The 16,132-nt window shown below is 40.9% G+C and overlaps 1 protein-coding gene across 1 annotated transcript in view; it reads right to left on the bottom strand.

Moving 5' to 3' along the window:
• TkR86C (Tachykinin-like receptor at 86C) overlaps positions 1-16,132 on the bottom strand; it is a 471,986-nt gene that overhangs the window by 403,498 nt on the left and 52,356 nt on the right. Inside the window, exon 2 of the mRNA XM_065220371.1 lies at positions 9,886-10,031. Within this exon, the coding sequence (XP_065076443.1) occupies positions 9,886-10,031 (146 nt within the window). The remainder of the gene's footprint in view (positions 1-9,885; positions 10,032-16,132) is intronic.

Below are 16,132 nucleotides of genomic sequence, written 5' to 3'. Positions count from 1 at the left end.
ACGTTGTTCGCATCGTACCACTCGATTGCCTTTTTCCCATAGTGGCAGCTCGCCAAGTCCGGCCAGAACAGCACAGACGTAGATCTCTTGATTGATGGTTCCCGTAGTAATGAAAATGCCGCTTTTTAGACCATGCGTGCATATGGCCTGCCAGACGAAATATTTTTTCGGGAACTTCGATAGTTTGATTGTTTTGAAAATTTCAGCCACCTTCCCTTTTCCTGATGCGTTATAAAACTCTTGTCCCGGAAGCTGCTTGCAATCCGCCATCACAAAAATTTCGTCGTCCATGACGACACAGTCGAACTTTGTGAGATTCGTATACAGCTTTCGGTACCGCTGCTTTGCCGACGTGTTTTGTTTGTAATCTCGGTTCGCCACCTTCACCTTCTAAAACGTCGACAACCCGGCTCGTTTCTTGGTCCACTGCACAGTAGTATGGGAGACATTGAGCTTGCCAGCGACGTCCCAGATGGAGAGGTTAGGATTCCGTTTATATTTCACCGCCACCTTCTTCGTCGTCGCTGCTACGTCCGGATTACGATTGCCGCCGCTTCCAGGCTTCCTGGTGGTCAACAGACGCTCCCCAAACACTTTTAAAACGTTTGTCACGGTCGATTTGGCCACATCCAGCAATTTTGCTAACTTGGCGTGTGAGAACGTCGGATTCTCTAGCTGCGCGAGCAAAATTTTGATACGCTGCTCCTCTTGCTTGGACGTCATTTTGAAAACTGGAGAGCAAACGGTGAAAACTCATCATAGCAAAAAGATGATGCGCGATGCAAGTAGATGCGACAAATGAAAGAAGATTTTTCTAAGATTGATTCGCTAGTGTGCTCCCTCGGTATATACACTCAACTTCCAAATGCAGCATTTCAGGTTTTTATGCATTTTTAACAGAAATACACCAATTTGAAGTTGACCAATTTTTGCGCGTTCCAGACTTTGGTATGGATTTGACACTTGGATTAGCGAGTCAAACCCTGATAGTTCGGCCATGATTGTGTTGGATTAGCGGGGGTATACTGTACAACGAAATCGTGCGTTTGATCCATGAATCCATTTTTTGTTTTTTGCAAAGAAAAATATTCATACTTTTTATGAAATTAGTTTTTTTTTAATAATGCCACATTCGCTACTGATTTTATTTCGTATTGCGAACGAATGATTCATAAAATCACTCTATTTTAATTCTACAAATGATTTCCACTACGCTCAATCGGCTCCGCATTATTGATGTGGAAAAAGCATACAAATGCCAACGGATCCTGCACTTTTACCTACTTTTGACTAGTTTGTCTCCTTTTCTCCTTCTAATGTTGTCAAAAACGGAGGAGGAAACCACCCAACGGGTGGGAACTCAACGTTGAGTATAATCATATTTACCTACTTTTGAGCACAACTAACTTGCTTTTTGGTAAAAAGCGAGTGGAAAATTCCATCCGAATGGCCCACAAGTAAATGAAATCTACTTTGACCCGCTTTACATACTTTTGTGTTCCTGCACTATAGTGCCGAGATGAGTGAAAAAACTTTCTTTTGGGTACTTTTTTCTTACCGTGTTAGGAATCAATTCACTTAGGACTCCAGGCAATCAGCCTCCATTCCTTCTAGTGAAGAATGATTTCCCCGCACCAGATTAAAGTCCGCCCCTTATTGGAATCTCATCTCCAACATCAACGTGACGATTCCACCTTCATGGTCACTAGCATTGACATCAGCATCACTCACACAAAAAAAAAAAAAACTTTGGCAGGACGTCAACAGCAGCCACAGAAAAATTTTCAGCACGCACAACTCATCACATCACCGCCATCAGCAACAGGAGCAAGCAGGCACCCAAGAAAAGCAGCAGTTTGCTGGTTGGTACTAGCAACCGGTGGAAACTAACTGTTTTAAATTGGCTCACTAGTTGACTAGCCTAATGGTCCCAAGCAAATCGATCAACGTACCCCATTCTAGTCGAAATTCTAGTACTACACTATGTTTGTTTTCATTCGATATGAAAGTTTGACAGATAAAATGAGGGGCTCGTGGATTTTCCTATGTTTCGAGGGGTGCATCGATTAGCCTGGGACCGAAGAGAGTTTCAGAGCTGAGCCAAAAAGTTGAGCACATTTCATCGGGACCTTCTAGTCTTAAAGTTACCTCTGTGGTATTATGTACGGTATAGACCTTTTTGACGTTTAATCGTTTTTCTCTTTCTAGCACACATGGATGAATGCATGGTTTGTTTTTCCACTAATCTGTTTCCCTCTTGCTCGCACTCGTTCGATTTAAATGGTGCAGTAGTGTGCGCCGATTAAACGTCAAAAAGCTCTATGGTAGGAATTTTCAGTTGAGAAAAAGAGTAGTATGAATGCCACCATGTGTCACGCAACGGCGCCGGTGGTGTAGTGGTAAGCGTGATTACCTCTCACTACAGCAGGCCTGGGTTCAATCCCAGTCGGCGCCGCCGGGATGTTCTGAGGCATAACATCTCTGATCACGCCTTCCTTCGGATGGGAAGTAAAGCCGTTGGTCCCCGGTTCATAAGTTGATGGGTCGATAGGTACGGTACAGGTGTGGGAGCTGCCTTCATGGCACGTCGGTAGTATTGGTGCTCTTCTTCTTCTTTCCTTTATTTAACGTCGGTCTCTGTTCCGCAATCTAGTGCCAATCACCGACGGACATCGATTGCCATCCATTGACGGCAATCGAATGTGCAGGAAGGCAGCTTCCACACCTGCGTAGGATATCGCACCCATTCACAACACACATGGGCCGGGACCAACGGCTTTACTTCCCTTCCGAAGGAAGACGTGACCAGAGATTTTTATGCCTTAGAAAAATCCCACCGACCTCGGCTGGGATTGAACCCAGACCCATTGGGGTGTCAGAAAGCATTCACGCTTACCACTACACCACCGGCGCCGGCTCAGCACGGAAAACAAGATTGACGGAAAAAACAAACCAAAGGAGAAAAAAAACCATGTGTCGCGCACACCACCATGGTGGCATTCATACTACTATCCATACTACCATAGAGATTTTTGACGTTGAATCGGCGCAAACTAATGCACCACTTAGACTGCGAACCATTTGCCGAGTTAAATTTAACTCGTGGTTAAAAGTGGCATTTCGAAAGTTATTCTCTATGTTCGAAAATCCCTGTGCTGTCGATCGACCGGTTTTCGAGGAGAACTCAACCACGATTGTCAAAGTTTAACTTCTTGTCTGTCAGAAATAACCACGCTCGGATAGCAGTTAGGGGTAAGACAACTGTACTCAGAGTTAATATATTTGCAGTAAGTAAATTTGAGTTACTCAATATTTACTCAAAAACAAACAAAGTAGTCTAATATTTTTCATCAAATAATGTTCAAACAATCCCTGTCTGACAGAATGTTTTGATTTCAAGATTTAGTATTCATTCATTAAAAGATCCAAGTGAGATGGCTCTTGTCCAAGCCAAGAGATGTTTAGGTCTTTTTTGCTTTCTAGGATGGATGGCTAAAATGTAATGTCTTTGAAGTTTTTGGTGATATGGTGGTGTTAGTGTTTCCCAGCCATTTATAATTACCCGGGAATCTTAAAATAGCTGAAGATTCTTCCCGGAAATCGGGAAATATTTTCGGTAGTTATTTATTAAAATTTGAACTTCGTCAGGATTTCTCCCGGAAGATTTTTCCGACAATTTCTGGAAGTTTCTTGCAACTTCCCCTTGAAGATTTCAACCAGTTTCTTCGGAAGGATTCTTATGATTTCTCTGGGAGGTTTCGTCTGACTTTGCACGAAAGTTTCTTCCAACATCTCCTGGAAGTTTTTTTTTTAAACTTGCCCTGGAAGAAATTGTACAACGGAAGTTTCATCATCTTTTCATTCCAAAAGTATCAGATTACAATCAGAAGTCCTACAGCTGGAAGTGGAAACTATTTCCCATTTCATCCGGAATTCCCACGGAAAACTTTTCTGTATTATTCTGAAAGTTTTATCCGACTGCTTAAATTTGCATGGAAGTCTCTTCTAACTTCGTCCGGGAGTTTCCCACAGATTGTGTTAGAAGCGTCTACCGATTTTGTTTGAAAGATTCTTCGCCAGGAAGCTTTCCTGACTTCGCACTAAAGATTCGTCAAACTTTCTCCGGAAATTTCTATTAATTTTTCCCAAAAGTTGTATGGTCACTTTTAATATAACATATGTTTAACGTGGTTTTCGTACAAATAAACTGCTTCTCGGGGAGTCAAACTAATTTCATGGGAATCGGGAAATGATAATTCTGGTAAGTTGCCAGGGTAGGAAACACTAGATGGTGTGATTTCAAGACTAAGGAAGTAAGATTTTGGCCAAATCTTTTCAGGAGATTAATTTAGCTCATGAAAATTAATACTTAATCTCACAAAATCGGTCAAACAGGTTTCAGATTTTGTTGCACTACATGCCTGAAATGAGGAAACTCTTTCGTGATAAGAAACATTTTATTTACCAGCATTCATTAAGGAAGAGGGGTTTAAATCGCTGAGAATATTAAGCTAGAAAATGTCAGAGTTAGGGTCAACTCTCTCCAGAAGCGTTCGTTGTTTTTCCTGATACTCCTGCAAAAAGACATCAATAGACACGAGTTGAAAAAGGTTGAACAGGAACAGGTTGAATATGCATCGTCTGGTGTTGTTGTTTTGACCGATATTTAACACAAAAGGAGCATTGTTGAATGCAATCTTTTATTTTATTGTTCATCCCAAGTCCAAATAGGTTAGTTCTGGCCAACTTCATAGTTGATCGAGGGGTGCGATACATCTAAATCTCGATTTTGAAAGGTCGAAAAATCTTACACTAGCGAATCAATCTACGAACAATCTTTTTTCATCTCTTGCATCTAAGCCCATCTTCTCGCATCGCTCTCCACCTTATTGCAGGAAATCTTTAAAATCATAATCAATCGTATTTCTATCTATTAAGCGCGAGTGCATCTCTCAACAGCAAAGCAAAAATATTCCTGCATCATAGATAGAGTCGCCTCCCTCGTAGTTGATTCTATTCTGAAACTTATATGAAGTTTGTCAATGAGCGATCGTCAAAAGGATGTAGAAACCATCGCATACCATTTTTTAATACTGGAATTGTCCAGAATCTACCTTTGGATTGACTAGATTATATGGAATCCCCCTGGACAGTCATGAATCCCCCTCAATATTGAGTGAAATTCTTCCTGTGATTGTCCGGAATCCTCGCTGGGATAGTTCATATTCCTTCTTTGGATTTTCTGAAGTTACCTTTGATATTGTTGGAAAACCGAACTGGGATTGTCTGAAATTCCCCCTAGGCTTGCTCGGAATCTCTACTGAGACTGTCATAAATCCCCTTTGCGATTGACTGGAACCCTCCTAGAGATTGTACAAAATCCCCCTGTAATAGAACGTCATCGGCATGGCAGTAATGGCAAGACAGCTCTGACTGTTCCGTAAGGTCACCATAAAAATCTTCCATGGATTTTGAGGGGACAGCTTGTAGTTCCTTTCATACACGTGCAATTGCCCTTTCATTGCTGAAAGGTCTTCCCAGTAAAGCATTGCAAGCGCACCGTTTAAAATGTTGTTGCTTTGCTTGACAGTATCGGTTGCTATGTGTATTTTATGTTGAGCAAGGCGAGTTACTCAGAGTTACTCAAAATTAACTCCGATTTTACTCATGATCAAAAGCTGTCTTGCCCCAAGGTTTCAACAGCAAAAATATTCAAAATAAAAGTTGGATTTTTTAATTGAAAGTTTTTCTTTTACTTTTGACTCGTGATTTTAAAAGTACATATTTTTAAAACTGTTGTAAGTTGTTCAACTGTAAAAAATACCCCTCAGCGATGTTTTTACTGGCTGCACTGGAATCTTATATGCCGCCCTTTTCACTAGTCTGGCCGCTGTAAACATGAAATCCAGGTTAGAAGCTACAACAAGAGTCATGTTCTTTTGTGGGATACCAGAAACTGAACTGTTATTAGTTAGATATTCCGATATTATTCGCTGCTAGAGACCCTCGTGGAGACTCATGTGAAATTGACATTCCAAATGGTAAGTAAACTATTTTCATTGTTATTGTTATTGGATTTTAGATTCTTTTTTATATCAGATTATGAAATCTGCCAGGACGACATCACGCCAGTTTTCGGTATCGACCTTATAAAATTCCTGTCGGAGAAGGATCAAACCCTACTACAAGCCTCGGAAAAATGAAAATTCAGCTTTGATTGGGAGAAGGACAAAAACCAGCTGCTGTCACCAGTTGGTACTTTCTGCAAATGGAAAACAATACCAAGCTTGCCTTGTCAGTGGTCTGGATTCAGTGTTCCTCGTATCAACCCTCACTTACCGAGATGTCTATCTGTGTCTCTCTGTGAATTTCGTTACATTATTGTTAATTAGTTGAAAAGGAAATGAAAATAAATTAAATCCATTTTTGATCTGTTTTGCATAAATTAAATATTATTTAGAATTTAAAATGAAAAAAAGATGATATTACAATGAAAATGCATGTTTTTAATTTCAAAATTTTGTTTTTTCTATTTAAAATGTTATTTATTGTTTCAAATATATCACATTTTCAAACCGAAACTTTGTTTTGAATTGAAAAGATGACAATTTTAATTCCACCACTCCCGAGCTTTTAATTTGACAGAAGTACAATTTATTTTGAAAGTTTTAACTTTTGAAAGTAGTGAGCGGTCAACTTTTGCTTTAACAGTTGGCTGACTTTTGTTTTGAAAGCTAACCGCTTTCTACCAAAAAGAACCAATGCAAACTTTTAATTCTACCAATGGTTTTATTAATTTTAGCAACGACTTTTCTTTGTGTGTACCAAGTAAGCTATTAAAATGCGGTGGTGAAGCACTGGCTAGCGCGCTGCACTGGGTAATTGCCAAGATTTGGGAGGAGGAGATATAACCGGAGGAGTGGATGGAAGGTGTCGTATGCCTAATCTACAAAAGCACGACAAGTTGGATTGCTACAACTACCGCGCGATCACACTGCTGAGCGCCGCCTACAAGGTACTCTCCCAAATTCTATGCCACCGCCTATCACCATTTGCAAGAGAGTTCGTGGGGCAATACCAATTCATGGGTGCCCGCGCTACCACGGACCAAATGTTCGCGATTCGGCAGGTTCTGCAGAAATGCCGCGAATACAACGAATACAACCCTCATTTGTTATTCGATTTCCAATTCGCATACGACACAATCGATCGAGATCAGCTATGGCAGATTATGCACGAGTAAGGATTTTCGGATAAACTGACGCGATTGGTCAAGGCGACGATGGATCGAGTGATGTGCGTTGTTCGAGTATCGGAACACTCTCGAGTCCCTTTGAATCTTGAAGGGGGTTACGGCAAGGTGATGGACTTTCGTGTCTGCACAAGTGGCACGATCTTCAGAAAGTCCACCCAGCTTCTTGGCTTCGCCGATGACATCGACATCATGGCACGGAACTTTGAGACGATGGCGGAAACATACATCAGACTGAAGGCTGAACTGCTGACTTACCATCAACGCATCGAAGACAAAATACATGAAAGGAAGAGGTTCTAGGGAAGACAATGTTAGCCTCCCACTCCGAGTTCAGATTGACGGTGACGAAATCGAGGTGGTCGAAGAGTTCGTGTATTTGGGCTCACTGGTGACCGCCCAAAATGATACCAGCAGAGAAATTCAAAGACGCATTATGGCAGGGAATCGTGCCTACTTTGGACTCCGGAGGACGCTTCGGTCAAATAAAATTCACCGCCGCACGAAGTTGACTACCTACAAGACGCTGATTAGAACGGTGGACCTCTACGGCCACGAGACCTGGACTATGCTCGTGGAGGACCAACGCACCCTTGTTGTTTTCGAACGGAAGGTGTTGCGTACCATCTACGTTGGAGTGCAGATGGATGACGGAACGTGGAGAAGGCAAATGAACCACGAATTTCACCAGCTGCTGGGAGAACCATCCATCGTCCACATTGAAAGAATTAGTCGACTTAGGTGGGCTGGGTACGTCGTAAGAATGCCGCACAAAGACCCAGTGAAAATGGTTCTCGAAAGCGACTCAATAGGAACAAGAGAAGAGGCGCGCAGCGCATTTATTACCCTTTTCTGTGGCTTGTGGGTGTGGGTTTTCACAGATATGTGTGGCGTGTAAGCGAGATAATGAGAGAGTAGTCGAGTATTAGTACAAGACACTGAAGAAGTCTGCACATTGTAGACGAAATACGCGTATCTGTCAAGGATAAGCAAATAAGATAGTGGAATTAAATGGAAATTACTAATCCTTCTCTCTCTCATTATACAGGTATTCCACTAAGACGCCCACATTCATCAAGATGTAAACGAGAGTTTATGGAACTATTACGGTACTCACTGTTGCAGCAGAATCTTTTTTGGCGTCGCGACACTGGCGTTGGCCCACACGGCTGCTCCTGCCCTACCGTGTGGCCGGAAACTTGCGGCGGGAGCTACAAACAGCGTTTCGTTGCTGGATTGAAAGAATTGCGGATATCCTCACAGTAGGCAGATTTCACAGCACATCCCGCCTCAGCGAACACCCTATTGAAATGCTGACTGACAGAATATGATCCGACACGACGTGCGTTGTTTGTGCTTCGTCAATACACTTTGACAGACAAAGTAGTCCGGCAAATTGTTTGTTACAGGTTAAGATTGTCACGGACTGTTATTTTTCTTCATTGAGCAACATGTTTTTCCTCATCGTTTCGGTTGTTGTTTTTTTGAGCTTAGTGGAATAAAAACCATATCTAACGAAGAAAACAGTGGTTCCGAGTATCCTTCTTCGTCAAAGGAAGAGGCTGAAAAGTTTTGCGGACATAGCGCAGGATCACCGGCTATCAATATTATTGTGTCATGAAGATGAGATGAGGAAACTCGACAAACATCTTTGACAGTCTAATAGACAGTGAAATATCTCTCGAATTTCATCAAGGCGTTTTTCCTCGAAAATTTCCTGGAATACAAGGAAAATATTGCTGACATACCACTTTTTACAATTTTGAATCAAATTTGACATAATTTTGAATTACTTTCATGTAACGTAGCCATATGAGCAGAAGGGGGTGACTGCCCCCTTCACTCAACATCATTAAAACGTTCGGCCTATTGGCATTAGGCCAAATTCTCCATAGTAAACAAAAAATCACCCCCTAGTTTCAGGCTACACCCTTGAAATGAAGTGATGTAATGTTTATGAAAATTGATATAAATATGTTCAACAATTAATACAATACATACTTGCAGTTCATTGGCTCTGGGAACAATTATAAATATTCACATTTCTCGTTTGGGTTCCCGTTTTTCTGACAGTTCGACTGATTCTTCTAGCATGACTCTTATTTTAAACATCGACTTTGGACTAAAAGCATATCGAATGAAAAATAAAATGCTTTAATCGCTCCACATGCCTGCCCTGTCTACTTTCACTCCATCAAACCGATCAAAACGAACGAACACATTTTCGCCAATAAATCAAACCATATTAATCCATCTCAGCAAATATGCTTATTCAACTCGACGTTTCCAACAATAATATGTCCTTCAAGCTCCCGTTGGCAAACACTTTTATTCACGGTCGATAAAACTAACTCAGAGAGAATCTCACTTTTACTCAGTTGTATGATAACGCAGGTCACTCAACGCTGAGTAACCTGCGTTTTACGAAATTTCTCATGCAACTGAGTAAAAGTGTCTCTTTATATCTGAGATAGTCTCATCGGCCGTGTATAATCACATATTCATATCCCCATTGGTTTTTCCATTCCGACCGATTAGATCCATTGTCATATTGCTGGAAGCAGTAAATCCATCTCGCAGGTTTCGGGCTGAAAAAAAAAGTACCAAAGCAAACAAATCGGATGGGTACTCACCCAGCACAATCCACAGCACGATGCTGTTGCCGGTGATGGCGACCAGCAGCATGGCTCCGAACACGACGCCCCATGCCGTTTTGAGCTGCCACGGTAGCTCGTAGGGACTTTTCGTCGTCGGAAAGAGACACTCGGTGATGAATTCTCTGCAAATAAGAAGAAGAAAAGTATTATTCAAGAGGGAGAAAAAAGATAAACACCCCACCCACGAACGGTCGATGAGACCAATTCAGTGAGAGAGTCACTTTTACTCGGATGAAAGATAAATTTCTAGTTGATGAATTTACGTTACGGTCGACCAGCAGATGGAAATGATGTGAAAACGATAATGACGTTTTGCTACCTGTCAAATCGCATGGAATATTTTTTAGTACATCAGTTTTGTAATTGCAAATCTGAAAACTAGGTGTCGCAAGGCCAGTTTTACCTTTGCGTAAATTCATCAATAACGCAGGTCACTCAGCGCTGAATGATCTTCGTTAGAAAAAAATGTTTTGTCTGAGTAGAAGTGATTCTCTCTTTGAGTTATTCTCATCGGCCGTGTTCGCATTAAGATTAAATCAGTGTCAACATTTCATAAGGGTGAAACTGTGTTGTAAACAATGACTTCAATAGCCGATTTCTCACAAAGCTCACTCCTACAAATTCTTCGATGTCAGCGGTTAGAGGATAGGCTGCTCTTCCAGGTGGCGTTGATTTGCATGTGTGAGCGAGAAATCGCCGGCTACAGCCATTGTTTACATAAGCCCTTTTGAAATGTTGGCACTGAAATATTTATTAGGGGCTGTCGGGTTGAATCAGAATCATCTGAACCGCATGCGTCTAGGGGCGGCCTAGTTTTGATACAGCTGATCATCAGGTAGGACGCACCAATTGATTTATTCATTCGAACCACCCTAAATATCATGACAGAAATGTTGAAGTAGGGCGTGATAATCAAAAGGAGATTTCCAGCATCTTATGTGTTTAAGTCGGGGTACTGAATATTTTTGCAGATGTTGAGCATTTTTCGCTCCCACGTGGCGCCACACGCACACACCCGAAACACCGGCTTATGGCTTTGTTCTACAATGAACGGAACACCTCGTCTTTGGTGATTCAATCATGAAGAAGTATCCAATCCCCGTTTTGCTTAAGGAGTGATTTATCACTAGCATATTTCCGGAAAGTAAAGCGCCGAGAATATATTTCTATGATTAATGGATGTTATTGTGCCGAACGACAACAACCACCTTAAGCTTGTCAAACAATCAGAGTTATACGTTTATCAAATTAATCATTAGAGTTGAAGAGAAGATTCGGTGCGTTTCTTGTTTACATGACTCCCAGTCTAAGATCCAACAACTACCTCATCGGTCGTCCCGAATCGTTATAATCACAATTGGCAGGCGTCCCCCACCTTCGTACGCATTTTCTTTTTCGACACGCTTAGTGCCGTTCCCCATCACTGGATTTACAAATTCACTAGCTCAAAAATTGTCACGCTTCTCCTTAGTTGGATTGTTACGATAAGCCAACTTGACCTGTGAAAGTTTGTGAACCATCCCCTTGCGAGGCTATTGAGACAACAGTTATGGATGAATAATTTATCCCTTAATTGAATTCCCCGCTCCCTGGTCAATTCATACAGTTCTCACAAATTATAATTAAACTTCATGGGGTTTTACTCCGGAATCAATATGTTGCCATCACACCCCGCATGCATGCAGCTTGCTTTTTTATCGCATGGAACAGCAACAGATTCATGAATTCAATTAAGTACCCGTTCAAAATGGAAAATTTTCCTCAACCGCCAATAGCACAGCCCCAGCTGATACGTCGGCTCCAAGGTTGGCACAAACGCATAATTTTCACTCATTTTTCCTGACCTCTGGTATATCAGCAAAATTGATATAATAAATTGTTCCGCTTCATACACTCCACATGGAACCTGAACCCGAGGGCCAAAGTCCCTCCCGTGAAAAAAAAATAAAAAAAAAAAAGAAAACCATAATCCATTTTCCACGGCACAAATTTATCCGCATACATTTGCTTTTTCACGCGCCACATCTTCCAACACAACATTGGCATCCGGGAGCTTTCGGTGAAATTTATTTTTACAACAACAAAAACTACACGAGATCAAGGAGATCCGATTCAGTTTCAGTTTTTTCCATTAAATTCAATCAATTTGTGAGCCTTCAGTCGAAACCGATACCATCACTACTCGGGGGGACAGTGAAACTGGAGAAAGCTTTGGAGGAAAATTGACACAAATCAAGGGAGGCGAGAGGGGATCGACACTTTGGCTTAATTATTCTTCCGATGAAGTTCGGACGTGTTGCTTTTGATTGGAAGAAGATTAATGCTATAAGGTTATGGTTGTTTGATCCATGCGATGGTAATTTAAGAGAGATGGATATTTAGAGAATCCAAAACTAAAATAAAATCAACTGAATTTCTAGTTAGTCTTGATTGGATTTTGACTGAATTTTAATTGATTTGTCACTACATAAGCATTGAACTGTTATTGAATTTCGGTTCGATTTCGAATGACTTTCAGTTGAGTTTCATATAAATGTGATTTAGATTTGATTTCAATTTTATTTGAATTATATTTTTCAATGTCGATTGGAGTAGGCTCTGCCCACGAACGGCTGGTTCTCTTTTCGTTGTCGCTCCTTCGTGTGTTTTCCGCATATTTTTCATCTAAATCGTTTTCACGTGTGCATAATTAAAAACTCGAGTGAAAGTGAAATACCATTTAATTAATATTGAATTTATTTTGTAAATTGTTCGACAAGAATTTGGATCGAGTAGCTGTAGCGTCGCGTTAGTCGGTTTTTCTTATCATTTGTTTTGGTGCTCTACCTCCCCCGAAGAAGAGTTTTAACGAGTCTTTTTTTTTTCGTTTCGTAGTTCTACCTTACGGAAAATACACGCGAAAGACAGTTCTACTTTTCTTGCGAAAATATGTTCAGTGAAAAGCAAAAAATATGTGCAAATGAAAATCTACGCGTGTGATTAAAGATGCGGTGTACGGTTATAAAAAAAAGCGAAAATATTTTTTGGATTACCGCGAGTGAAAAAAGGAGAAGGGTATGTGCCTAGGGGCACGAACGGAAGCTTGACGTAGGACCGCTAGTGGACGGAACAAATGTGAGCATTTAGTTCTTTTAATTGATCAATTATCGTAACTCTTTCCGTTTTTTGTTAGTAAGCGTATCAAATTTGTAGTATTTATTTCAAAGAGAATCCAAGGGACTGTCAACTTGAGTATTTTCGATTCATCCAATCGACTTTAAAAGGTGTATTTTGAATTTTTTGTTATGTATGAATTTTTAAGTTTTGTGCATTTTGGTATTAAAGTGTATTAAATTCACCCCTCACAGGATTTCCTTCCAAATTATATGAATGTGGCGGGGCGAAAAGTATCGTTTGTGCAGAATATGTAAATAAGGAAGAGACTTCGAGAGATTGAACTCGTGAGAGCTAATTTTCTCACAAATTTGATTTGATTAGCTTTCTGGGGACCCAAAGCGAATTATTCCCACTTCTCTCAAATTCTATATGGATTTTTAACACTTCCTACCAGCGTGTTCTGGAAAATGGTCGGACGATGATTAATCTCACCAATACATTCGGGCTACAATTCCACACCTTCTATAGAGACCAGGTTGAGCCTTGATAGCTAGCTACTTGCGGGAACTGATGATCTTGAAAAATGTCCAAATAATACTCTTAACAAATGTATGGTGGTCCTGAAAAGGACCGATTTGTAGTGATGGTTGAGCAATGCTAAGCTGAGCACGACGAGCTACTGATTCCGATCCTAGCCTAGCCCTGGGACTTCTTCCTCCTTCTCTATGGTTGCTCATATGAGCTCTGCAGCTTGCTGCTTGCAGGCAGCCTTTCGTTGTTGTTGTTGAAAGCACTACTGCTGCTGCTGCTGAATTGGACACAACCACTTACGGTGATTGAAAGAGCACCATACAGTGGGACCGCATAGAATTCGATTTTTAAGTCTGTGTTAGGGAATGCGCTGTTTTCAGACATTCGGTGATAACTTTGATCACCATTGCAACAGTTGGACATTTGGTATTTTTCAATAGTGACCTATTGAAAATTAACTAAGTGTTCATTTTAGCAGATTGATAGATAAATTTACAATCGTTTGGCTTGTTTAGAATTAAAATCTATCTGCTATTGGTCGAAACCTGACCTCTTTTCGAAATGCTGTGCATTTTGGTTTTTTTGAAATTGCGTGGATTATATAGATCCTGTGGAGATCTATCTAGCCCTGATATATGTGTTGGTAGAGGGAAAAGTGTAAACTTTGTGGGAGACGATGTCTTAACACTCGAAAGCAATTTTGTGAAATATGAAGTAAAACAAATCCTAGCTAGTTCTGCATGATGATTTTGTTTGATTTTATTTATTTGTAAAGTCGCCGGGAAACACCAGCTGGCGATTTGTTTTTTATGATAGCTCCTTACTTGAAAACAGGCAAAAACTCACAAACAGGCTGCTTTTTCATGGTATACAGTGTGATAATTCAATAATCAATAAATTATCTCAGCATTTAGTGGTAAACCATTCATAAATTTTGGAAACATACAAAAAATTCTATAATCCACATTAAATTTCATATGTAAGCGCCGATTGAAACAATCTTTTCGACGTCACTACAAGGGTGATTGATTAAACGAAAGAAACGAATCGTGCGGAATGAAAACCGAGGAAAAACTAATTGCACCAATATATTCAGGCCTACAATTCCACACCTTCTACAGACAGGTTGAGCCTTGATAGCTAGCTACTTGCGGGAACTGATGACCTTGACCAATGTCCAAATAATACTCCTTCACAAATTTTTGGTGGCCCTGAAAAGGACCGTTTTGCAGTGATGGTTGAGTAATTCTAAGCTGGGTGTTCAACACGGATGAGGCTGTCGAGCTGTATGTCGTTTGGAGCGAGGGTGACACGCTTGGCATAGATGACCGACCCGCAGCGACTCACGAAGAGCTACTGATTCCGATCCATAGCATAGCGGTGCAGCTTCTTTCTCCTTTGATGGTTGCTTATGTGGGCTCTGCAGCTCGCTGCTTGCAGGCAGCCTTTCGTTGTTACTGGAGAACAATTTTCAACGACACACGCCGAAAGCACTGCTACTGCTGCTACTAATTTCGAAGACTGAATACAGTGGTGTGGTCGTTGACAGCGTGTGGCTCTGATTAAAGGGTGATGCGGTCAAAATTTTGTCAGGGGAAAACGCGTGTAAATCGGTGAAATCGTTTATTTAAAAAATCAAATTAAATTTCTTTTTCAAGTTCAATTAGTATAAAATTCAGGAAAAATATTCAGTTAGGCTTCCGCTTTTCCAAATCCGAATTGCCGGTCCTTACGCTTGACCCCTGCCATCAGATTTTGTACAGCCACCTTGTCCACCTTCTTCGCCGCAGAAAGCCAGTTTGCCTTGAACTGCTGCTCGCCCTTAGCAGTTTTTTTGGTCTTCTTTAGGTTCCACTTGACAATAGCCCAGTATTTCTCAATTGGGCGGAGCTCTGGCGTGTTGGGAGGGTTCTTGTCCTTGGGAACCACCTGCACGTTGTTGGCGGCGTACCACTCCATGGCCTTTTTACCGTAATGGCAAGATGCCAAATCCGACCAAAACAGTACGGAACAACCGTGTTTCTTCAGGAAAGGCAACAGACGTTTATTCAAACACTCTTTCACGTAAATTTCTTGGTTGACAGTCCCGGAAGCTATGAAAATGCTGCTTTTCAAGCCACAGGTACAGATGGCTTGCCAAACCAGATATTTCTTTGCGAACTTTGACAGTTTCATGTGCTTGAAAACATCTGCTACCTTTCCCCTTCCTTTTGCCGTATAAAACTCCTGTCCCGGAAGCTGCTTGTAGTCGGCTTTGACGTACACACTTAGTTTTTTTCGCCGGATCTCGGCAAAACAATTACCGAGATGGGCACCACTGAGTGCTCGGTAACCATCTCGGCAAACAGCAAAATTACCGAATATCTCGGTAATCATTAAATTCACGGTTGTCAATTTTTGCCGAAAATCTCAGTAAAAAAAACAACTGATTGCTCGGCAAAAGCATCCCTACGGTAAAAAAAATTACTGAATCTCGGCATTTTTTCCAATTTTGTTTACTTGCGTTAAAGAATAAGAAAAAAAATAAAAAGATTGTCATGAAGAAAATAGTTGCAAATAAGAAACACTGCAATGGGATTATCATTTTGTATATTTA

This window comes from Ochlerotatus camptorhynchus, unplaced genomic scaffold (genome assembly GCF_037179485.1).
Source record: "Ochlerotatus camptorhynchus isolate MF236.1 unplaced genomic scaffold, CSIRO-AGI_Acam_v1.1 ptg000010l, whole genome shotgun sequence".
NCBI lineage: Eukaryota > Metazoa > Arthropoda > Insecta > Diptera > Culicidae > Ochlerotatus > Ochlerotatus camptorhynchus.
The sequence above is the reverse complement of the archived record's forward strand: the minus strand, read 5'-3'. Positions and strand labels throughout refer to the sequence as shown.